The 26,559-nt window shown below is 41.6% G+C and overlaps 1 protein-coding gene across 7 annotated transcripts in view; it reads right to left on the bottom strand.

Moving 5' to 3' along the window:
- The window catches only part of ppfia2 (PTPRF interacting protein alpha 2), a 212,045-nt gene that overhangs the window by 118,202 nt on the left and 67,284 nt on the right, over positions 1–26,559 (bottom strand). For 2 of the 7 annotated variants that reach the window (XM_061714577.1, XM_061714578.1), the window contains exon 1: positions 8,401–8,791. The exons of the other annotated variants lie outside the window; for them this stretch is intronic. In XM_061714577.1, coding sequence (XP_061570561.1) covers positions 8,401–8,481 — 81 coding nt within the window. In that variant the 5' untranslated portion in view covers positions 8,482–8,791. Of the gene's footprint in view, positions 1–8,400; positions 8,792–26,559 lie in introns of those variants that run through there. 7 annotated transcript variants of the gene reach the window in all.

Genomic DNA, 26,559 nt, shown 5'->3' with positions numbered 1-26,559 from the left:
TCACTTACATTTATATCATACAAAAGATATAAATGTAAGAAATAAGATTTCCACTATTCTATTTTTTTTAAGAGAATTCATACATGGGTTTAGTTTGTCCGATTCATCACTGCACGACTGCAAATTCCTGATCAAAAACGCAAATAACTGTGTGAGTGAAGGAAGACTGTGGGGTTTGTGTAACGTTTCCTCCCTCTATCCTGTTCACACAAACCTACCCAGAACAGCGCGCCCTGGTATACAGGGGCCTCCTGCTTTCGAAAGCATGCTCATCCTTTTAATCGGTGCGGAATCCATCAAAGTGGGTCAAACTCCCTTCCCCATCTGCCCCGGACAGATTTTAAAAGGCACGAGGGCTGATTAAAAAAAGACCAAGAAAATAGGGCAAGCGCCTACAACGTACGCATATGCAGGTTACTCTGGAGGCCGGCGACAGGAAACGCCTACCAAAGGGGAGAAGAAGTGTGTGTTCGAAAGGATGCTGGGGGCATTTGTAAGCAATTACACTGCGTCCGTACAAAAAATAATAAAAAAGGTTCTGCAACATTTTCCATGTTTGCGCAAATTTTCATGCAACCACCTTTTGGTGCTCCTTAATTCAGCACATGATACAGGAAGGGTGGGGTACGCAAGGAAGACAAGGAAGGGGAATTGTGTTGCTAAAAGCTGTGGTGGTCGGCTCTTTTCCTACAGCTGGGTGTTACTGTGCAAGTGCATCTGCTTATATGCACATGAGAGACGCACTGATATCATTTCACCCGTCTTTTCTGCTCATTTCTTTGCTGCGGCGTCTGAAGTGTTGTCAGTTCATGTTTCCGTGGTTATATCTGCACACGTGTTCACAGCGAACAGGAATAGAAACAGCAACAGGAATCATGTTGATAATCGGGCAGATGCAGAGGTGAAGGTCTCACAATGCCTCCATCTTCCAGCCCGCAGCGCCGTCCCGGCGTCACGTGACGAGCGCCGTCACCACATTCAGTCTGATGCACACACAGATTTCATCAAAGAGGACAGGACCTCTCATTTCGTCCGTCATCATGCAACACGAACGGGGATTTCCAAGATTAAGCGTTGGCCTACACTACATAGAGAGAGGTCACTTACAGTACAGTACACAGTAAATTTAGCAGAGACAAAATAATATAAAAATAACTGCAACTTTGCTGATAACCTCAGGCCTTGGATGGAAGACATTTGGACGCTTTTTCTTTATTCTTGAAGATGTTTCAGCTCTGATCTGAGAGGTTTCTTCAGTTCGAGGTGACCGGTGTGTAGATTCAGGCTTATACGCCGTCATTGGCCATTTATTCTCGTGAGTTGTTGAAGTCACGTGTAAATCATTGACCCACCTATCCCTCCAGTGGATCGTTTGGGTCTTTTGTCCGCCATAAAAATGGCCGTAAAACAGGCTGGGGAAGGGAACCAAGGACAATAATTCTGGGGACAGTAATGCCCACATTCTGGACGGAGAAGACGAATGATTTGAGAGGGGAGTATAAGAAGACATCTAAGTTAAATGGGAAAAAGCTCCATGAGGTTTCATCTATCCTGCGCTGCAGCCTTGAGTCTCCTCCGCGGAGGCTTTCACAACCATTTGCAACTTGATTCATGTGACCAAAAACCTCGAGCATGCCGACTATATAAACAACATACAGTAAAATAAGACCTTGACAACACTCAGGAGGAATGGGTGGCCCAATAATGTACATGTGACTGGAGCAGATAACAATTTATAAACGTGAAACTCCCAATTAGTCAGTTAGGACGGAAGAAGTCCTTCACATGAGACGAAAAATGTCTTTAAGCACCAAGAAAAGAAGTCCAGTTGGCTTCTTTTCAAGCTTTTTAGGATTACCACGACCTGCAGGACTTAGAGTCAACAACATATTGTCCATTTAGTGACTTAGAGCAGGATATACCGTAAAATGTCAGTTTTATTGACAGAAAAAGTAAGCACAGGGTACTAGGGTTGCCACAATACTTGATTTTCAATCTCAGTACCAATATCCAGGGAAAAAGACAGTTCTTGATACCATTTGCAGGACCAAGGGAGTGGCAAAGAAAATACTTGACAAACTAACATCAACATCTTTGTAAATCAGCATTTTCGTTTGAAAAAGCTTCAGAATTCACCATGCTTTAGTTTAAACTCCACACAAAGATGCATTTACATTGCCTCACCTCAAGGTTAATAGATTTTTAATCAAAGTCGCAATTTTAACTGATGCAATTATAGCACATCACAAAAGGTCTCTACTACTTATGCAGCTCAAAATTGATTATTTGGGGTTATTTTGCTACTGCCTGAGGCAACACAAAGAGCCTGCCAACATCTGTAAAAACATCATAGGCAACAGAATAATTGAAGCTAAAAGAGCATACAGAAATGGTGCTGGTCTTGCCCAAGAAATTATGCTTTCAAAGTGATTTTTTAAAGTATTATACCGTGAATAATAAGCTGAACCTTCAGCTTTCGGAAGTATGTATCGCAAATTATAGTGCAGTTGTATCTGTCAAAAATATCAAAATAAGATACTTTTACCCAAATCATTCGCTGGATTTTTGTTTACAAGAAGCTTGTCAAACCTTGCCATTTGTAAGTTGCAAATGAGCCCTGATGTACTCACTTCATGCTCTGAAGCACAGCTGGAACGCAAGTTGCTTTAGGAATTATGATGTTTTTAACGTCGTCTAAATCCCAAATTAATGTGCTGGTTAAAAGCCAGACGTGGACACAACTGGCCATTTTCAGGCAGGTCAGCGTGGTCACCAGCAGCACCGACTACCGGGGACGTTTCCAGCTGCGAGTGAAGGGAGCGGCCGTGTTTCTAGCTGTCTGTGATGCTGTGTGACAATTAAGGACGACGAGACGGCTCAGGTGGTATTAATACTGATGCAAGGCACTCCGTCTAACCAACCTGTGAGCTCCTTGAGACAGATCTGGCTTCTCTGCTTGTGTGTGTAGGTGTGAAAGCAGAAGATTGTGTGCAACTGTCAGCACCGATTCCTGCATGTTAAAATGTAACACTGAATAAGAGGTCCACTTTAAATAGTGCACCAAACCAGTTCAATCTGAGCCTCAGCAGGATCCCTCCGGCATGGGTGAGAAGCATCAAGCTAAATGAGAAGCAGCACTTTTTAATCAGCGTGTTCAGATGTGTTATCCGTCTTTTCTGTCAATCCTTTAACGCAAAGCCCTCAGACAGAAGGAGGAGAAAAAAGAAAGCACGTCTTCAATGGCTTGATTAAGCGGAGACGGGCTCGGGTGTGGCTGGAATTACAAACAAAGTGTTTCAGACAGATGCTCCAAGACGAACTTGATACTAAACGGCAGCTTTTCAACGAAATTCCTCCTCCAGCCAAGCTGCTGTGAACTTCCCAAATTTGCATCGATGCAACAGAACAGCAACCGGCTCAATTCCTTCCTCCGCTCTTTGCCAGAGGAGTATGATCTTAAGCAGAGTGACACACATCTGACAATCTGGCTGAAAGTTAACGGCCAACTTTGGGGCGACTTTGCCAGGGCTCTGATTCGATTAGGCTGACAGTGTTACCCCGCCTTCTGATTATTCAGTTTCTTTCAATTAACTCAACAGTGCAAACCACTCTATAATGATGCCCTCTATTAGTGGAGAGGACAGGGTCACGTGTAGGGTTCCTGTGGAAAACAATGAATCTTAAACAGCAACAGAGAGGCTAAAGAACAAATGCATTTTGACTGAACAGACTAATAACAGGCAGTGCTAATTTAAAAACCCAAGGACAAAGACTGGGTGGTAATTATGCACCATTTTAAGGGAGTGTACCCAAATAACTGTGTACTGTGAGATATAAACAATGCAAGTTACATACAAGGACATGGACAAAGCAAAAAAAAAAGCAACAACAAATCAGGACTTCATTTGACCCTTGTTTACGTGACACTCATTAAAAATCGGAAACAGCAATTCAACATTGTTGTCGAATTATCAGGTAAAAAGGACTCTTTAAACAAAGTCTTGATAGCAGAATAATTGCAGAATAATAAAAACGATGACATTGTGACACTACAACATAGGGATATCTGCGCATCCATCATTTGAGGTCAACTGAACTTGATAATATTTGAAGTTTAACGGTTTCACAGAAGCAAAGAATTACTTTCAGTGTATTTTTGAAAAATGTCTGAAGGGAATCATAGAGGAAGCAACGGTATGATGCTTGAGTGGGAGAGCATTTTTATACTTGACGGGTTTAAACTGATAAAAATTAACTCTCGTGTAATTGCTTCTGTTAATATTGATCACCTAAAAAAGTGCGAAAACTGGTATCCAGCCTTGGTGTGCACCAAGATGTCAACCACGTCCAAGCAAGTTGGGAACAAAGACATAGAAAGGTACAGTATTTGAATTTTCAATTTGATTTTACAACACAACTAGTGATTTTTGACTCCTTTAATATATTCAAAAGATTCTCAGCAAGTTTTCTCAGCTGGTAAACAAAAAACACTACTTGAAGTGGGTGGATGCAGAAATTCATGATCCCCTCAGGTTGCTGTGAACTGATGTTGATCATGTTCCCTCTAACGCGATCTTAATGACAAACTTTTGCGGCGGTTTATAGTTTCAGAGAAAAAACGCCTGATCAGATAAAAAAGGGCTGCACTCGTCTTCAGTGGCATCGTACAATCACATAAAAGTGGTTGCAGCTTAGAGTGATGATGATGGCCGTTTCTGAGCTGGGTGCAGACATCAGCATACGATTTGCTGAATAGTATCTTTAATTTGAATCCATCCTTCGATCCATTAACTTCGGCTTATCCATAATTGAGTTAGTGGCAGCAGCCTGAGTAATGAGGACCAGACCTTCCTGTCTCCAGCCACCTCCACGAGCTCTTCCAGGGAGATGCCGAGGCGGTCCCAAAGCCAGCCGGGAGATATAATCCCTCCTGGTGTTCCCCAGCACCTCCTCCCGGTTAGACACCCCCAAAACACATCCTTCCGGAGGCGCCCCGGAGGTTTCCTCACCTGATGCCTGAACTACATCAACTGGAACCTCTCCAAGTGGAGGAGCAGCAGCTCTACTCCCTCCTGAATAACTGGACCTTTCACTGTGTCTCAGGAATAGTCCAGCCACCTAATGAAGGAAATTGTCGCTGTCTACATCAACAATCTCACAATCTGTGTTTACAGAAAGCTTTACCTTTTGGCTCAACCTTCTATTCACCAAAACGGGCCGGGAAAAAGTCTGCATTACTGTAGATGCTCTGCAATTCAACTGTTGGGTCTTTGCTCCATTTTCCCCTCACCTGTGCAAAGGACCCCAAGATACTTCAACTCCTCCACTGGAGGCAGCACCTCGCCCCAGACCAGGAAAGGGCATCCTACGCTTCTCCGACTGAGGCCCTGTTTACACGGAGCAAAAACGGAGGCGTTTTCATGCGTTTTGGCCGTTCGTTTACACGAAAACGGAGCCCAAAGTCACCAAAAACGATCATTTCTGAAAACTCCGGCCAAAGTGGAGATTTTCAAAAACTTCGTTTTCACGTTTGCGTCTAAACAGAGGAAAACGGAGATTTAGGCTTCAGAACGTCACATTATGCAACAGAAACGTCACCAGCGTCATGAGTGCGACCTGTGTTTACAATTAGTTTGGCCACCGTCAATATTTTCTTGTATTTTACCTGTTTTATATTCTAAAGTCACACTTAAAAGTAACTCCACTTCTCTGTCACTCCAAACGAAAGACTCTCGTTCCGTCTTGGAAGTAAAGCCGGAATTATGGTCCCGCGTTAAATCGACGCAGAGCCTACGGCGTAGGGTACGCGGAGATGCGCGCCGTACGGTGTGCGTCGCCGCGTACCCTACGCCGTAGGCTCTGCGTTGGTGTAACGCAGAACCATAAATCAGCCTTAACTGGAAGTTATACGTCACGTGTCATTTGTTGATGTTTTTTCCAGGATTCTGATTGGCTGGCATGACGTTAACAGCGTATTTATACGGATCTGTGTAAATGAAGAGATTTTGAAAATGATCTCGTGTAAACGATGACATTTTTCAAAACGTAGAGGGGGAGATATCAGTTTTTGTAAATACCCGGCTATGTGTAAACGGGGCCTGAGAACCATGCTCTCAAACTCAGAGGTACTGATTCTCATCCCTGCTGCTTCCCACGGCTGCGTTCCTGTCCAGCAAGAGCTGAAGCTGATCACAACCCGATGGAGCCAAAATAGGACCACATCATCTGCAAAAGGCAGAGATGTGATTCTACAAACCAGACTTCCTCTGTGCCTTGACTGCACCTAGAAGGTCTGCCTTAAAAAAAGTTATGAACAGAATTGGAGACAAAGGGCACCCCTGACAGAGTCCAGCTCACACCAGAAACAGATTCAACTTACGATCGGCAATGAGAACCAAACTCTTGCTCCGTTTGTGCAGGGACAGCCCATAACAATGGACCCAGTACCCCTTTCTTAGTGGAACATTTCAACAGCAACATCCTCAAATTTGGGTATTTAACTCGAAAAATCTGAGAAACCTTGAACAGAAATTATAAAATTGTACACTTTCATGGTCTGGAGTGAACATATATATTAATTTCAGTTTTTGTCAGGATATATATTTCTACTACATGTCAAAGTTGAACATAAAAACTACACATAAGAAAAAAGGTGTGTTCTTAATGTCGCCACCTCCACCGCAGCATATTCAAATGTCTGATATGTTGGAGAGACACGCTGAGACTGTAGACACAGCTGTGGTGCAGACCAGAAAACTCCCGAGCTAAGCAAACTCAGACAGTTCTGAGGACATGTTGACAAAGCCTTGCTATGAAAACTGAAGAAAAATGAATAACTGCATCACCCTGGTCGAGCAACCTGGGTTTTAAAAAGAGTTTCATTCAATTTGCCCCAATCAATTTATAACTGTGAAATCAGGAGGGCAGTCAGATCAAATTTATACCATTAGTTGCTGGTAAACAGTGCTTGCTGAAAGCGTAACACAGCATGTATGATAAATGTTCAACCAGCTCATTGATGGAAGACAAAGAGCTAGGAGGTCTCTATAAATCATCTTTTGGGGATTTCCTGTATCTACTAAGTAGTCTTTGATTTTGAGATATGAGCGGATCTTCTTCCAGCAGGTACGAGCCCTGGGGGGCTTTTCTTCCCTAATGATGTTACATGTAAAAGCAAAAACGGAGGTTATGACAGCCCAGACAAGCACGGAGGACGAGAAGCTTTAACTGTTTAGGTCACAGTGGCTTGTATTTAGAGGGCAGATGGAAATTATGTTTCATAAGATGATTTAAGACGGAGAGATAATGATGCTGTCTTGTTGGGATTGCCTCGCTCAACCTTTTCTTTCTTCTCTGCTTGCCTTTCAAACAAAAAAAAAACCCTGAAGCAGCACCACAACATCAGCCAGAGATATTTTTTTTTTTAAAGGCAGGGGTTAGACCCTCTTGGTGGGCCATTTTATGATTTGGCTGATGGACTGGTGAGCATTTTCCTTCAGCTGACCCCCCTTCAGAAGTTCAGCTCGCATGAAAAGCAACCAAATCCACTCAATTTTACTGAAGTGCTGTTTCTGCGAGCAAGCTCTGAGCACCTGAGTTCAAAAATATGAACCATAATCGTTCCCTTGATTGAAAAGAAGGCAGCAGCAGGACCTTAAAAAACACCTTTCTCAGACAGAATCAGAAATAAAATAGGATGTATTGGCCCGCTTACAAGAGTAACACACTTTTAATCAATGTCCACACACGTATAGCTTCATTGCATGCACGAGCTTTGCTGGGCAGAGCTGAAATATGCACTGGCTCTCTACAGTAATCAATAAGGAGCACTGGGTTATCCATCATTATCTTTCTATAAAAAACAGGGAGTCTGGCCAGAATCCAGAGAATTAGAGGTCTAAATCAAACACAGAGATGTACAGTACAGTAGGCGTATGAGGAAAGACCACTACTGCATGCACGAACTTAAATTTGTAGCTTCACATTATTCCAGTCTCAGATATTTTATTAGCAAAGAGGAAGTGTGGAATTATTTTGCATGATTCTCGTTTTGGAGAAACCTGCGCAGTGCACTTCTCTTTAGTAAATTCAAAGACATTAAGATCACATTTCCAGCGGCACCTTTCTGTCCAACTATGCAGGGGGAAAAATGCAATGCAAATTCATCTCAAACAAATAAAGATTGAGGAGTTGTGGTTGTGGTCTCATACGGGCGGGTTGGAAACACCCAACGTTCACGATTCTGCAACAAAATCTTACATAATGGGCCATAATAAAAGCCACGAAGCTTATTTTTCCCCTTGAAAACAAGCTGAATTGTTGATAAGAGACACATGCATTGAAAGAAGAGCGTAAAAAACGCAAAAAAGGAGCAGATCAACACGCGGATGGATCACATACCTGGAATGTGTAAAACCTCGTGCCATTCGGTGGGTGCACCTTGGGGGAGTTGGTCCCCGTACTCATATCTGAGAAAATCATAATCCCCTTTACTGGACAAACAATCCACAACTTATCCGTTTTTCTCAACCAGATGAAACGCCTCTTGGGAAAGAGAAGAAGAAAAGTGTGAAATGTTCCGATGCGAGGACTGAGAGCTGGCGGAGACGCGCTCCGGCGGAGACGCGCTCCGGAGAGATGCGCAGCTCCGCGGAGAGGGAGCCGGGATGAAGGTGACAGCGACCAAAGCAGATCCCCCGGCCTCTCTGGGGCGTGCAAAGGCGGTGAATCTCAGAGTGCTTCTAGCGATCTGATCGGGGAGAAGGACCCAGCGGCTCCATGTTTCCCCCACGCCCGCTGCACGCAGCTCTGCTGACTGGCGCGGCTCAAGCCTGAATTATGGTTCCGCGTTAAAACGACGCCGTACCCTACGCCGTAGGGTACGTGGAGACGCGCACCGTAGGCTCTGCGTTGGTGTAACGCGGAACCATAAATCAGCCTTCAGTCCTGCGCGGATTACCGCCTCCTCCTCCTCCTCCTCCTCCTCCTCCTCCACCAATAATCAGCCAGAGCATCACAGGCCGACAACAGGCTGGCCGCTTCCACTGGCAGCACATTGGCTCTGGTTGGGCTTAAACATGTATGGAAACCCATTTCCACCAGTAAAAGAAAAAAATAAGATGAAATCTTAGCCTTAAAAATAAAAATATCCCCACGGTAAGTCATAATTAGGACATAAAAAGTTGAAATTATGAGAAAAGCTCATAATTATGATATATAAAGTCATAATTATGATATATAAAGTCATACTTATGATATACAAAGCCACAATTATGACATATAAAGTCATAATTATGATATATAAAGTTGGAATTATGAGATAGAAAGTCATAATTATGAGATAGAAAGTCGAAATTATGAGATAGAAAGTCGAAATTATGAGATTAAAAAGTCATAATTAGGACTTTCTATCTCATAATTTATTTTTATCTCGTAATTATGACTTATCGAGGGGATATTTTTATTTTTAAGGCTAAGTTTTCATCTTATTTTTTTTCATTTACTAGCGGAAATGGGCTTCCATAAAAATGTCCTTTAGTTCATGGACATTTCATTATGAGTGAAAACTAATATTGGGTCAGTAAGATGTCAATCTTCGAGCCATGTATGTCTACTGAAACTGATTTTAAAAAGACAAACGTTTTACTTACAATAATCATAATAATCATAATAATAATCATAATTTTAGGGAGTCAGTCAGTCAGTCTGACCAACAACAAACCGGACTGTGCAATAACCAGGACAGTGAAATAACTTTGTGCAATATTACACAACACTTTTTCTATCCTTATAATTCTTTTTATGTCATCGCACTTTCTATTTTTATTTTTTATTTTGTTTTTACCTTTTACTTTTATTTTTCATCTTTATTTTTATCTTTATATGGGTGTTTGGCTTTTGGGGTGTTTGATTTGTATACGACAGTGCTGTGTGAGTGAGATGGAGATGTCAATTTCCCTGAGGGAACCTCCCAAAGGGATTAATAAAGTCATCTGAATCTGAATCAGACCCTCATGAACAATTTCTTACTCCCCTGACTGGAGGAGAGGATGCATATTTGAATCCACTCAGAAGCAGAAAAAAATGACCTTATTCTGTCCTTTATCCTGTATAACCCCCTTGAATTTCTCTCTACTTTTAAGTTTGTTTCTCCTGCAGTGAGACACACTAAAAAGACTCTTTTCCATGAGCAACTCTCAAACCACCATCCAAAAATCTGCTTTTCCGCTTCCACATTTGATCTGTCTCTTCCACACGTCTCTGCAGGCCTAAACGTTCCCATGCTGCGCACTAGGTCTGTATTGATTTTCCTTTCCGATGCACTTTGAGGTTTTAATGGAAAACCAGTTTAAGACAAGTTGATTGACTGCAGGGAGTCTTTATCTGTAATTTTATATCAAGAAGAGCACTTCTATTTTAAAGGACTTCCAACCAGAAGAGATGTGCTTGTCTTTAAATCCAATTTTCACTCATTAAGTGGCCTTTTCATCCACTTTTCGTGAAAGGTTTAATCCAATTCTCTCTTAAGGAGGAACGTCTCTAAAATAATATTAAAGACTATTAAAAATTAATCGGATATTGTGTTCCACTGAAGTTAATGACGATATCGGCCGTCCTGAATAGGTAGCCTTCTAATTGGATCCAAATGGAAAGTATTTAGCCGTTATTGGGTTAGTAAATTGAGTTTATTCACTTCAGAAACGGCCTCCTTGGTGCATGTTTGGTGTGGACTCTGTCCCGTTAGAGGCAGCTTATGGGCTGAGAAGGTTAGATCCAAATTATTCAAAAGAATGTGATTCTGGGAGACTTCAAAGAGTTTAGCAGACAAAGAAAAGTCCACATATGACAGTATAGGTTTTTGTTTTTACTGTGGGACTGACCGTACACGGTAACTGTTTCATGACAAGGCTCAAACTCAGTGAGTCATTTTTAAAAGTAATTAAAGGAACTAGTTTAACAAAGTGTCAAAAATCATTGTTTTTATGTTTTGTTTTGTTTTCCTGTCAGCAGATGCATGCTGGGAGTTGTTGATGCCAGGAGAGACCACAGCGGCTCTCCAGATGGGTCTAAGCCGAGGCTTTTGATTGGCTCAGAAAAGAGTTGTGGACAGTTGAGTGAGCAGCATCCTCAGGTGTTCAGGGAACAGAGATGAGCAGGTGAACGCTGATGTGTGTTTATCACAAATCCCACTAATTTACTGACAATCCGTTTGATTGGGTTTGTCTTTATGCGGCCCAGCGCTGGACTGTCCTGCTGCCTTTCACCCTTAGTGAGGTGAAACAGGCTCCGGCAGACGCCGCTTTGGATTAAGCTGGTAAAGACAATGGATGGACGGAGGTTGGATTCAATGCCAAGCATTCATCATCATCCTACTTTACATCCAAAATAAATGTTAACAACTGAACCGAATCACACAGGCTCCCGGTGGTGCCCAGATTTCAACCCCAGTTCTGGCAAACGCCTCTTTTTTTTGATCCTACCAAATTCCAGACTCTGTATCAAAACTGTTAACTTGTTTTCACAGTTGTGGCCATTGGCACATCGTTTTTTGTTCTCCCATCTTTTAAAAAAAGCTTCTAAAAAAGCATTTAAGAACATTCAGCTCTGCCCATCTTCAGAGGCTCTTCACAGATCTCAGAGCTACACACTTTATGCAAACTACTCTACATTCAAAAGTAGTAGCAGCCAAGAAAGGTGCATCTTAAACAACTGGAGTGAAACATCTACCAAGTCGAGCTCACAGAGAAGATTTGAAACGATCTGGATGTGGCTCAACGTCTTAGTGTTGGAATTGGCAGCCTTCACTTTTTCTTTTAATTTTTGTTCATTTCTTTTGTCTTTTTCATTGCAAAAATAGAGAGAAAAAAACCCATCTCATTACACTTCTGATAAAACATCTGGACTGCAGATTTAGTGAGACTGACTGATAATGAAGACTGAGATATGAACGTGCTAAACCAGAAGGAAAGTTGCTGTGTGTTTTACGGTTAAAAGTTATACCCCTATACTATATCATAAAATAAAAATATTGATTTTACTTTGTAGTTACTGTATGGAGGCAAAAGAAAAATACAAGAAGTATTTGAGATTAATTAAAACTTCAAGAACCAGGACCGATCCTCTCTGGTGGAGAAATGTGTTAATCTGGAGCCAGAGCTTGAGACACAAGAAAATATTTCTGAAATTCTGTACTGTCTGACGTTAATCCAAAGCTAATGATGTTTTGATAGACATTAATGACTTTAAGAGCCTACAAATGCTCATGTTATGTCAGCTGAGAAACATGTGCGTGGGGGAGAGGAAGCAAAACGAGGAACAATAGTTTAATTGAGAAAAGTAAAACAAACAAAAAACTCAAATGCATAGTATTCATCAAAAACTGAATAAAACCGCACAATCTGGCATCTTCCCTGGCTGAGTAAATCAACATTTCTTCTAAATTGGGAGCCAAAAGTTCAATAATTAATTCCAGATGTGTTTCATTATGATGTCAGCTCGGTACATTCAAATGTGCTGAGCTGAAAAAAAAAGAAGAAAGAAAAAAAAAGGGGGGGGGGGGGCTTTTTTGCATCATTAAGGAGAGAATAGGAAACGATGCCGTGACTGGTAGGAATAAAAAAATAAAACATTTGCTCAATTTAGTCAGAATTCACTTTGTATTTATATTATTGTTCAGTTTAAAAATGTAATGTCTATACTCACTGCTACAGTATAATGAGGAAAAATAGCCACGTTAGTCTGGGTTTTGAAAAGAATAATAGAAAAAGAATCAATGTTTTGCCCTCCTACTCTTAACAGGTAACGTTGCTTCAGAAACAAAGAGAAAAGCTCTGCTTTGTTCACCGGAAACAGCCTCTGCAGTTATTACGTTCAGCTCCTGCAGACGTGCAGAGTCTTTGCCATCATGGGCTACTAAGCCCTCCTGCACATCAGTCACATAAAAGGACTCATCTGTGTGCTGCAGCGCGCTGGACTCTGACATCACTGTACAGATGTGCGGTGGGCAAGGCTTAGCGTTTCTAACTGCTCATTGGATGGAGCGTCTCAATCCTCTCAGCCGTTTCTCCAGCTCTCCGCACTTTGTTTCCCAGCATTCCCAGAACCGCTAAAGCAGCAGACATGGGACATTAGAGTTGAGACAAAAGACTAGACTACCAGTCCCATTTTTTATTGGGGTTGGCGTTTATAAAAAACACCTTTTTATAATTTATGTTTCATCAAAGTGCCTCTTCATCTGGTGTCATTGAGTCAAATTGTGTGAAACACAGATTCTCATTTAACACGTACCGGTGCAGTACTTTGTAGTAAAAGTGCAGTACTATGCCCTTTTACTCATATCTGCAGCTGTCCTTAAATGCATCACACTCTTTCCTTTTAAATACTTAAAAAAATCAATCATAAATAGAAAAAAAAAATCAGTCTTGTTTCACATTAGCGCTAAGCTAAGCTTTGCTCTGTTTACCTGAAGATATATATGCAAATCACACATTTAAATTTGCGTGTGTGTGTGTTGTGTGTATAGTAAGCTTGTGATGGAGCATTTCGCTGCGAGCCTGTTTGGTCAAGGACCTACTCCAACTGCAAATGAGCTGCAAACAAGACCCAGAAAAGAGCAAAACTGTCTGCAGATGTAACGAGAGAAGATTGTTTTTTGGTTGTTTTTTTTTTCTTCATTGCAAGCTAATCCTGCAGGACACCATAAGGAGATAGAACATCTTTGAAAAAAAAACATTTATAAACACCTCTTTGGCGTCTGAAAAATGCAAATGATCGGGCACCAATTCAGGATAATTGTTCATCGTTCTTTTCACTGGTGAATATATAAAAACATCTTATTTAGTGGTTACATAAGATATTCACAACCTCCTAAAATGGAAAAATGAGATGATGGAAAGGAGTTATTCTGGGAAGAAGAGTAATGAAAGTCTATCTTGACATAAAATGTGAATTTATAAATATAAAAACTATGAAGGGGAAGCTGAAGGGAAACAAAACGACCCAGCTGACATCCTCAGCTCGCTTGTATTTCTTCTAGCAAATGCATAAAACGTGAAAAATCCTAATATTGGAGGAATATTTTAACATCTGCCAACAAACCACTTGAATTCTCAACACCGAACTACATATTTGAGTCTGAGTCCACGTGCGTGCGGCACGGCTGCAGCTTTTTAAGACTCTTTGTCCGAGGTCAGCTGTAAGCTAAATGCTGAAGTCAGTTAACAATCACATTGACAACACATGACTTTTATTATGATTATAATTCTCTTTTCTAATCCTTAAATGACATGAGTTGGCATCTTCACTTTTCAGATCTCTGGACCACCACGTTTCCATAGCAGCCCTAAACATACAAACCCAACACGGACTCCGGCGAGCCCACACGTCACATTGCGTCAGCTCTCCCTGCAAACATGTACAGAGTGAAGTTTTAAACTGGTCTTTAACTACCGTCTTTGACTCAAAATCCCGGGACTTCGCATCAAAGCCACCCCCAAACTCCTGAAAAGGTCCTTCATATCAGTTGATGAATCAAAACTAAAAGAGTCTTCATTTTTGCTGAAATCAGAGGCAGTATATGACCAGGAGGCAGTATATGACCATTATCTGACAAGACATGGCACCCTGAGATAAAAACGCTAGATCACAAAAAGGGTCTTCAGCAAATTCAGTTGGTTGTAATATTCAACGTTGTCACTAGATGTATTTAAACCGAACCGTTTATCCATTATCTCTGCACGTGTCTTCCTGGTCAGGCTCGTCTGGATCTGCTGCCGCCTATCCCAGCTCTCTTTAGATGGACAAGTCACCAGAGCCACATACTGTATAGACATGCATCCACTCGCACTCAGGTACCTGTCAAGTCTCCCATTTTGGCTGGGAAATTACCGTATTTTACTCCTCTTTCCCACCGTCCTCCCGTATTAGTATTTTCCCGTACATTTCCCGTTTTATAATATAAGATTTTATAATATAATAATCTTTAAAAAGCAATCCTGACCTTGCGAGAACTGCCACCCGCTGTCGCCTGGGTGGCAGTTCTCGCGAGGTTAGTGACGACAACGGGAACAAACTCGGAACAACAAATCACAGAGATGGATGTAACAAGAGTGAAGGTATTTCTGCCAAAAAATAGGAAGACTTCGTGAAAATATCTCTAAAAATGGGAAACCGAAAGTACTTTCCTAAAGGACCGATGTCCGCCAGCAGGACCAGCGCAGTGCCAGATGAGTGAAAATGACAAATTAAAAGAAAATGTAAATGTTTCACTTGAAGATAATCAATGTGTATATAAACTGAAAACATTTAAAATAAATAACTGTGCTTTAATTCACTTTTTGTGTTTTCATTTAGGCTCTATTATAGAATTACATACATAGGAATGTCCACAGCATTTCAATGTTAACAAAGGTCACTATCAGGCTATGAGCACATCATTGTAGTTTGTAAGTGGTTGACAGGTAATTCTTTTAGATTTCTTGTAAACCTGTCTTAAAATGTAAGATACTGGACCTCGATTGGGCTGGTAGCGGGTGGTGGAACATTTCCCTTATTCTTAAATGTAGAATAACTATTTACACTCACACTTTTGGACTATAGGAGGAAACCACTACCTGAAGAAAGCCCAAACAAGCACATGGGGGAAAACAGCTACACATGGAGCCACAGTAGTTTTATTAAGTAGCATGTGAATAACACACCAGGACATCAAGATAGATAGATAGATACTTTATTAATCCAGAGGGAAATTCAAGAGATGGCCTGAAGGTTTACCCTGGCCGTTACCTGTGAGAATCAATGTTATAAAAGGTGACACACAAGTGGCGTCCCTCTCTGGCGCAATGCCATGAGATCACGTATCTAAATCCTACAGGAGATCTTTAAAGACAGAGCTGTAATTTAAAAGCAATCACAAGTAGTTGTGTCTGAAAATAGCCCAGCTCGGGAGGCAGGGGGGAGCTGCTTTAAGTGCTTGGCGAGGTGCACATTTGATGTGCAGCCTCTGATACGTCTCTGCAGGACTGCAACCGCGGGACACTCTGGGGAGCCGCTGACATGTTAGAATTAGCATACTCTGTTGTCAACATCCCCGGCTCACGGAGTCGCAGCCACAGTGTTAACAAGCTGTTGAGAGACGAGGCGCTTTAAGGCGACGCGGCTGCGCTGTCACGTACTGTACCTGGAGTTCCCACAAGAGCTCTGCTGTCACGGAGAAATCCACACTCATCCTCTGGGCGCCCAGACGCATTACACAAGACAAGAATGCCCCTTGAAGCGTCAAGAGGGGGCTTTAATGTAGCGTTGTGACAAAACAGAACATTTAACAGACGGGATTGTAGAAAAAAAGAGGCGTTTTTACTATTTTGCATAAGATTTTGTGCGGAAAAGCTTGTGATTTCATTTCAAATGACTTCTATCATCATCTGTTCTCCAGCTGAATCTCCTCTCCAGGCTCCACAACACTTGTCACCTTCCATTAACAGACATGTCTCTGCCTAATTGGGGCTCTCTGTGCTGCTACAGTTCACACCAACTTCCACAAGCTGTTGCACCGCGAAGGATGGCAAACTCTGATCAGCTTACTGATTTTACTTGATGGGTTTTCGGTGATGGTCTGAACTCGGCGCGGCTCAAGGCAAGGCAAGGTTATTTGTATAGCACAGGGGTCGGCAACCCGCGCCTCTAGAGCTGCATGCGGCTCTTTAGCGCCGCCCTAGTGCTCCTGGAGCTTTTTCAGCTTTTTTCCTTTTTTTTCCCTTTTTTTCTTTTTTTTCTTTTTCCTTCTTTTTTTCTTTTTTCAGTTTTTTCTTTTTTCTTTTTTTCCTTTTTTTCTTCCTTTTTCCTTTCTTTTTTAATCTCGACATTTTGACTTTTTTCTCAAAATTTTGACTTTTTTCTCAACATTTCGATTTTTTTCTCAACATTTGGACTTTTTTCTCGAGATTGTACTTCAACATTAATCTCGACATTTTGACTTTTTTCTCGTCATTTCGACTTTTTTCTCAACATTTCGACTTTTTTCTCTACATTTCGACTTTTTCTCGAGATTGTACTTCAACATTAATCTCGACATTTCGACTTTTTTCTCGAAGTGCATAATGAAAAAAAAAATCTTCCCCCAGTTATATCTAATATAGAAACATGCAGCATGTGTTGCCTCCATTCTAAGGCTTATACAAGACTTTTCATTTTTTGCGGCTCCAGACATATTTGTTTTTTGTGTTTTTGGTCCAATATGGCTATTTCAACATTTTAGGTTGCCAACCCCTGGTATAGCACAATTCAACACAAGGTAATTCAAAGTGCTTTACATACACAATTAAACAGTAAATAACAAATAAAATGAAATAAAATTATAGGAAAAGGAGGTAAAATAATAAAAAGCACAAGTTGTTAAAAAGTAAGGGCAGTAGAGTACAGCAGGTACACATCTCATTCTTACAATGGCAAGAATTACGTTTACCGTACTATACGGTCAAAAAGTACAAAGACCGGGTCAAACACAGTATTACAAAAGTAATCTGTGCCGATTCGTGCGGTGAATCAAACCAATTTGACAATTCTACATCACAATGCCTGCATTCAGGGCTTATCCATCACTAGTGTTAACTTTGCACGGTTTTCAAAACTCATAAGTATTTAATTGAAGAGTACGCTTAAAAAACAAATAAAATGATAAGAAAGAAGTAAAATAATAAAAAGCACAATCAGGCTGCAGGCCTCCCGTTTGGCTTACTTAGTCACCGTCAAAGTTCTGGTGATGCAACCAAGTGACACCCCCAGCAGGTCTGCCGGCGCCGGTAAAGGTCGCGGGTCCCACCCTGCAGCAGAGGCTTCTGGGAACCATTGACAGAAGCGGAGACGCAGATGCAGATCGATCGCATCAGCAGGCGTGTGTGGGCAGACAGCCGTAATGGACGTTAGCCTGCTCCTGTCACAGCCCAAACACGAGGGAGGTATCGCCAAGGATACAGCGCTTGTGGATGCGTTAAAGAGTGAGCTTGTGTGGAAAAGCTCAAGGAGTCAATAAGACCCTTCCGAGGGAAGAAAACACTTGTGGAGAGAAGAAAAAGAAAAGAGGTTTTCACGTGTATATTGACGGGCTGCGAGGATAAAAGCTTTGATTTGATGTTAGCATTTCAATCTGGAACCAAATATTGACGCATTTGTGTGCATGCAGGGTTCCTTTATTTTAACCTTTTATAACCAAATGAAAACACAAAAAAGGGGAAAAATTTTACTCGTGGGTAAAACATCTCTGTGGTTGTTGGTTTATTTAGTCACAAAATCCAAGTGGATGAGAAGTTTGTTTTTTTTTGTGGGGGATTTCCCCCATTTTTATGCAAAAATCTGCAGATGGTTTGAGCCGCAGACGACCACACATGCACTGTTACACTGGTGAATGTTTCACATGCAGTCCTCCCCGCAACGCGTTTGAAAGTTTTACAAAGATCTTAGTTTTTAGAAAACGCTAATGTAGATAGGACAAAAACAGGTCAAACAAATCAATCCGTTACGAATAAACATAGAAATGAAATCAAAACACACAATCCACCGGATTAAATGAAGGCAAGGTGAAGAAGAATAGAATAGAATAGAATACTTTATTGTCTGTCCCAAGAAGAAAGAAAAATCCTAAGGAAGCAGGTAAATGCATGCGTGTTGCAGCTGAGGCAGCAAATACCTCACAGACTTGTGTTATGTTCACCCTGCCAGCCCAAATATCCCATCTCCAGGCCTATCCAACAAGAATCTCATCTTCCTTACTGTTTACTTTATATCCCACGTGATCTGGCATCTGCATTTCAAGCTGACACACACACAAATCAAAATAGAGGGTGGAGGACTGACTTTACGAGTGCTGGGAGTGTTTATGTAGAGCCACAGTGTAAATGAGTGATAAAAAAACCTCCAGAGAAGGAGGACGCTACTTTTGATGCTTTGATTCGGCATCCATCCATCCAGGACTGTTGATGGCATCAAGTCGCCTACAAACCATGTCAAAACCCTTATCATCAGATTCTTATATTAGTTTAGGTTTTTAGAAACTATTTGAGCAACCAAACCATAAATCAGCAGTTGACACCGCCTCAGTACGGTTTGAATCAGATAACCCCATGGTCACGCCTCCAGAATTAACCTAAACATTCTCTCTGTAGAAATGCTTTTATTTTGTATCTTTTAATCACCATCTTTGCTACATTTATACATTAAACACCAATCAACCAGAATCAACAACTCAACTGCAAAGATTCACCATCCAGCAGTCGCCTTTTCACTCATTTATGTTTTTTATCCTACATTTTATGGAGGCGGGACTACAAAATATACCAATTATCAATTTTGCAAACTATGAGCGGGTCCTGCAGGAAACTTTGGAGCGTAACGGTCTGAAAAGTAAACAGCAGAGCCCTCAAACACTGAAATAACTGCAATATCAAAGCCTGACCCCAACTTCAGCACAGATGACCTCAGTAAGAGACACCATGCTTCTTCTTCTGTTAATGCTGGCAGTGAGGTGATCGTTATTTTAATCTGTGGTGAGTACATCATCTCATGTTCTAGTCACCTGATGCTGCAGATTTATACTTTTACTTGCGGCCCTCTGGGAGGTTCTGGTGCTTTTGACTGTAAAGTTGTCTTCATCAAAGTTTGACAGGACGCTTCAACTTCCGGAGACATTTTTCCCAAGAAAATTGAGCTCAAAGAGCAATTTTTCTCATCTGGCTGGCATTTGAAACACCCTCCTTCTCCCATGTAGCTGAGATAAAGAAAGCCTTTTTGACAAGGTTCAAATGTGTGTGAAAGGACTGCGGGGAATAGAGTGCACAGCAATTTGGGCTCTCCAGCACAGTGAGGACCTTCGGTTTTCTACTCGCGGTTGACCCCACCTTTTTCATTCCTGACAGCAGACACCAAAGAGCCTAATCTCCTGACCACAGGCCTCCCTCGGAGCTCTAAACACACTTCGATGTATCTGTGTCTCACAACTGAGCGAGCAATATTAAAAAGCAAAGCCCGCAAAACAAAGATGTACTGTAAAGTCACTGAAAGAGAACTCTGGAAAAATAAACTAAACTGCTTTTAAGTTGGCAGCATCACTCCATATTTAGCGTTTCCGCGACGTCCACTTAGGACACTTATTTGGGTCCTCTCGCACAAAATCTCAGAGACAGACCCGCATCCGGGATGCACGTGGAAAGTAATCAAACTCAGAGCGAGCGGAGACTATTTCAATCACGCCTGAGCGAAATTACACTTCAGCGCGAACAAGCGGCCCCTCTGACTGTCCCGATTGAGTCCGACGTTGTGCTCAGCGGATCTGGGAAAAAAACATGCTGATTTGGCCACACGAGCTGCCAATCATTATTTGAACTGCAACTATTCATGTGCACAGAGGCAACATCTGGAGGATGTTATTGTCAACGGTGAAATAGAAGCTGACAAAGGAAGAAAGGGCAGTCGAAACTTGAAATTGACTTGCATATTTCTCCTCTCCTGACACACGCCCAAATGACTCCACACATCAAAAACTCAGCGCTCAGTGCTTTTTTTTATTTCTAAAACATCTAAGTCGCTTCACAGCCAGTGTTCATGGCCTAAACCTGTTATATCATGCTTTAAAATGATCGATTTGTACTGTACAATACATAAAAAACTACATATTTATCTGCACTGGGTCCTGGGAAAGCAATTTAGATGTCTTCAAGTATGTATAACTTTCAAATGGTCAAATAAAACCTCCTCTTTGAAGCTCTGACTTTTATATTTCTAACAAACAGAACAACTTCTCCAAGTTATTTTTGTCCTACATAATAGCTGAGTCATAAAAAGTGGAGCAGTGATGTGAATCCGCCCACGTGTCACTCTTGCTAGTTGGCTTGGAGTCTTTCTGAATGTCACGAGGCTTTTTCTGGAATTGCTTGGTTACCACACACGAGCACGTGGAGACCAAGATCTTGACATGATCCGTTTCATGCAAAGTGAAAGAGTGATATTTAGGTTGAATTTCAAGTAACATTTAGTGTGGAGGTTGTTAAAGAAAATGCTGAAAAGGTTCTTGACAGAAGAACGTTTGGTGGAGTTTATAGCAGTGTTGACTTTCAGCTTTCAACTATGTTACACCTACAGGCCCCAACTATGACACTGCCACCCCCATAGTTGACACTTGATGCACTTGACACACAATCAACTACAAAAACCTGGAGGATATTATGGATCAGCTAAAACCAATCCTCCTGTTGTCTCGACATTTTACCCACAGCTTTATTCAAGAAAGTTTTACCCATCATGGCATTTGATCTGATTCAAATATACTCTCCCACCAAATCGGTTCCGGGGCTAGTTCTGGGCCAGTGCTGCTTCCCAACTCGTTCAACTTGCGAACCAGCTGGGGGGGTGGTAGTCTAGTGGCTACAGGTTGGCTTGGCAGGCCCGGTTCTACGAGGGTGCATAAGCATGCATTGCACCCTCAGTTTATGTGTTTGCATGCTCAGTTGAAAAGACGAAAAGAAAACTGACAAATGCGCGCGCGTTAAGCCTGATTTATGGTTCCGCGTTAAATCGACGACGTAGGGTACACGGCGACGCGCTACGTACGTTCGCGTCCCCGCGTATCCTACGCCGTAAGCTCTGCGTTGGTGCAACGCGGAACCATAACGCCAGGGTACGTCACTCATCTGCGTCCAGCGCGCAGTTATGTGCACCAGCAAGACGCTGCTCTCTGCTGCACCGTTAACAAAGTAACGATGGATATTCGGAAGTGGTTCAAGCACAACGACTCAAGCAAGTTTATATTTATGGTTATATTTATTTTTGTTATTTATTTTTCTATGTTTTATTTTCTGTTTCTAGATTGTCTGATGGGTGAGGTAGCCCAGACTAAATGTAGCATTTTCTTTGTTCTGCAGCGATATTGCTGCAAAAATGCACTTGAAAGACACTTTAAATATTCTTGTTTTGCTAGTATCATTCCGCTTGAAATTATGGGAAAATGCATAATTTAGTGCTGAATAACGTGCCAGGCAATGTGCACCCCCTCTGATCTGAGATGCAGCCCTAGTTATCATTTTCTAGAACCGGCCCTGGGGCTTGGGTCTGGAGAACTCAGGTTCAGCCCCAGAATGGCAACCAAGATGAACCACCCTGGGCCCCTGAGCAAGGCCCTATCCCTAATTGCTCCATGGTGTGTGTGTCTCAGATGTAAGTCGCTTTGGATAAAAGCATCTGCTAAATGACAGTAGTAGTAGTATTAGCTGAGAACCGGTTTGCTTTTTCATAGCTCGGGGTGCTAAGCAGAGCCACGCCATTACGTCACTGCAAACGTCAGTTACAGTAAGTCGCTGCGTTTGCATTGGCACGAAAATTGAAGCAACAACAACGTATTTGCTCTTTCACAGATTTGTTCCGCATAGCAGCCTGCGTGGACTCCTGCTACACAGGTTGTCTCCTCCGCAAACACCACTGCTGCCCTGGAAGCGGTTTGGTGGAAGAGTGGTATATGCTGGGCTAGAGGAAAGAATCGCTTACGTAAGCGGACTAATGTCTCAGCATGACCTTGAAAAACTCATCCATGCGTTTATCTTCAGTGGAATTGATTACTGCAACTGTGTCTTCACAGGTCTATCTAAAAAGTCAATCAGACAGCTGCAGCTGATGCAGAATGCTGCTGCTTCAGTTCTCAGCACAACTAAGAGAGTGGATCACATCACTCCGACTCTGAGAACTTTGTACCTCAGAGAATAGACTTTAACATACTTGAGTCAGTTTATAAGTCACTGAATGATTTAGGACCAAAATAAATCAGAGACTTGTTGTTGCCATAACAACCATCCAGACCTCTCGGCTCTTCTGGTTCAGGTCTGCTCCCTGTCCACAGTGTCCCCGGAATCAGAACCAAACATGGAGAAGCAGCATTCAGCCTTTATGCTCCAAAGATCTGGAACAAACTTCCAGAAAATTAAATTCTGGAATGATGCCAACATACATTTAAAAACATGTCATTCTCTTTTGGTTTTTAAGAAAATGGTTTGTAAAGCTATTTTTGAAGCTTATACCGTAAGTGCAATTGACTATCTGTTAATGTTTCTTTGCTTTTCTGTTGTTTCTTTGCCTTTCGTTGTTTCTTTGCTTTTCTATTCTCTTTTTGGTTTTCTGGAGGTCGGTAGCCACAAAAAGAACGTTGGTAATATAGGATAGGCTTTTATAAGCAGTTTGCTTTAGCCTTTTCAGTCATTGTTCAACACATGATTATTGGTTTTGTATGAAATGTTAATGATGTGCACAATGTTTTTTTTTGTATTGTGTTTTGTGTTGTCATGACTGAATAAACTTCATTCATTCATTCATTCATTCATTCATTCATTCATTCATTCATTCATTCATTCATTCAAAACTGCAGGAATGCTGGAACCCTCAGTTCCTTTAAATCAAAGTTAAAAACTAATTTGTTAACAGCTACCTTTGACTGAATTATTTAAGCCATTCTGAATTTAACTTTAAACCATGTTCATTTTAGTACTCAGTTGTAAATCTAGCTTAAATCTAACTTTTTCTTTATTCTGCCACTGTACTGTAACTGATTTTTTCACCCTATCCTCTTTTCATAATTCTATTATGTAAATCACCTTGAATTGCATTGTTATGCGCTATACAAATAAACTTGCCTTGCCTTGCCTCCTACCCTGAGTCATGAGTCATAATTTTGTCTTCCCGTCATTCTAAAAAAAAAGAAAGTCTGTTTTGGTTTAAATTGTCTAAACAATCTGATTCAACAGATGGGAAGCTTGGTGGGTGTTTTCTCACAGCCTGAAATGTTTTTCCTGTTCTTGAATGTTACCAACGTTGTAACCCGTCCTGATTTTACCTGAAGACTCTGAAGAATCTCTTGACCATGATGCTCCCACCTTTTCCAGAGTATTCTTGACTCCTGTTGATGTTAAGGAGCCTCTTTGCGAAGGACAAGATTCGGTGATCATCCACTTTAGTCGTCTTCCCCACACCGTTGAAATGTCCACATACTTTCAGCCTAATGATCGTCACCTTGATTTGAACTGAGATGTGGGTTCAATACTGATAGTTGCAGTCAAACCTCTGGCAGATGTCAGCTCAGATATCATCTCCACAACTTGTATCTGCTTCATTTGGTCTTGGAGTAAAGAGGGAATGGAGAAAATCCTTCCAATCAACATCTTTCTCCAGCCTGGACTTCCGTTTTTCAGCGTGCACTTCCTGCTCGTCTTGTGTATGAACCTCTCCTGAACTCTGACAAACAAAAAAAAAAGTTAAATCTTTGTTCATTTACTGCAACGGCTGCAGTAAAGTCGAATATTGGCCACATTTCTCAAGGTGTCTCCTTCTTTCCCTTATTTGTCCAAACATAATTGAAAGCTGGATAAAAAGACAACCATCAGCCCCGGTTGGCAGATATGGCGCTCAAGAACGGAGACCATGCTTGAGAAATGTAATCTCACTTTCCACCTGAGGGGACAGAAAGTATTGGCTCTAACGGTGTTATGCATCTGAACCAGATTTGGAAAAGCAGATTTTACACTTTGATTTTTGCCTGGATGAAGCTCAACGCGGCGATGAGACGATGAGACGATGGCCTCCGGGGATCTGGGTGCCGGTTAGACCCGTCCACTTGTGATCAGATCGCCCGCAACCATGATAATAGCAGGTCTGAGCAGCTCTACGTGTACAGAAACACGCAGCTGTGTCACACCAGCTGTTGAGAGCTAACAAGACTTCTCTACAGGAGGTTTTCTGCAAACTAACAAACACATTATTATTCAGACATGAACACCTAACACCTGCAATTCAGTAAGACTTAAGATCGGAGGTGGACAGGTTTATTTTCTGCAGCTGAAGGCTGAGACTGAAGAGAGAGAATCTAAAAGCAGCCGCGCTGCACCGTAGAAAGGACTTGCTTATTGTTGCAATCAATCTCGCAAGAGTATATGAACGCTTCTCTTTTTATTTGGCGTGCGCATGTCGCTCTCCTTCCCACCCTTTCCCTCCGCCCTGATTGTTTTTTTTACTTTATTTGCAAGTCCTGGCTCATCAGTCTTCTCTAGCAGCGTAGAGGGGAAGGACCGATCTCATAACTCTCTCATTACCGCCCCCAGCCTCATGAACAATACTGCTGTTCCTCACAGATAATGGCAAGCCTTGCTTTTGGGACAGGAAATCCTATATCTGCATCGGCTCTTGCTTTGCAGCGCTAAGGCTCGTTAAGTAATGCAATAAAAAGAGCACAGAAAATAAGGTTAAAGTTCTCCAGATGATGCGCAAATAGGTTTCAGTAGAGCATGTGTAATATTTGGGGTGAGTACGAGACAAACTTTTATGGCTACAGGATTAGCAAAAATCTACCAGAATATTACCCATGTTGCTTGATTGACGATGAAAAATTAGAAAATAATTGTGCATCATTACTGCAAAGCAAAAACTCTCGGGTCAAGTTTTAATTAAAAAGTTTTGGTGCAATCAAAATTCTTCATAAAGCGCACTAAAATCAAAAGTGCATCCTTTTCCTCTTAGATCAGGATTACCTGAAATTACCTTAAATCAAAAACAAGTTTCTGTCTGGATGAAAGAAGAAGAAAATCTTCTTTTAACCCGACAACGGTCACTGTGGATGTGGCAAACCTGCCTTGACACAAATGAATAGTGATTTATTCACTTGAGACTCAGTTCATGTTCCTCTGCTGCATAAATCAAGGGAAATAGTCTCGTGAAATGATCACAGGCTCAGTGTCGCTGTCAGGATCGATCGATCCGTCTAATGAGAGCTGGAGACGTGTCAGGGGAGTCGTGGAGGAGGAATCTGACTGAAACGGTGAGTGACAGCCGCCGGGCCTGCGGTGGGGAGGTCGGTAGCAGCGGATGCTTTGTTGAAGGGCGCCATCCACTGGACAAAAGCGCGGCTGGAGGCCGGGGACACACGCAAACCGGTGTCGTGCCAAAAAGTGATGGCCTGCCAGAATCTGATTTCTCCCCTGAAAATTGGTCTTTTTACCTGCCAAAAATTGATTGAAGGTCAAATACAGTTAATGAAAGATTGTTTCTACCTAAATATGACTTGATCTCATTCTTGAGACTCATAATATGAACACTAGAGCTCACATGATTGCTTTTAACTCTTTTAAAAGGACCATTACAACACAAAATAGGCATTTTCACCTGCCAAAAATTGATTGAAGGCCAAATACAGTTAATGAAAAGTTGTTTCTGCCTAAACATGACTTGATCTCATTCTTGAGCTTCATAATTTAAAAATCTGACGTTTTAGCACTATCGTTCAACGGGCTGCTGTGCGCGCTCAGAAATCCAGAAATCAGAAGAAATCAGATTCTGGCAGGCAATCACTTTTTGGCACAACACCGGCATAAAACTGGAAACACCTCAAAGTAGGAAACGTTTCTAGATAATTTAGTAGAAACCAGAAACCTGTTGGGAATGTGAAACAATGTCAGCTGTATAATAATACATATTCTTAAAGTTTAAACTTTTGAGGGTATTGATGAATACTTTAGTAAGTACTGGTTATAAATAAGAGCT

The sequence above is a fragment of the Cololabis saira genome, chromosome 23 (assembly GCF_033807715.1).
Source record: "Cololabis saira isolate AMF1-May2022 chromosome 23, fColSai1.1, whole genome shotgun sequence".
Taxonomy (NCBI): domain Eukaryota; kingdom Metazoa; phylum Chordata; class Actinopteri; order Beloniformes; family Belonidae; genus Cololabis; species Cololabis saira.
Note: the sequence above shows the minus strand (reverse complement) of the source record. Positions and strands in the feature narration are given on the sequence as shown.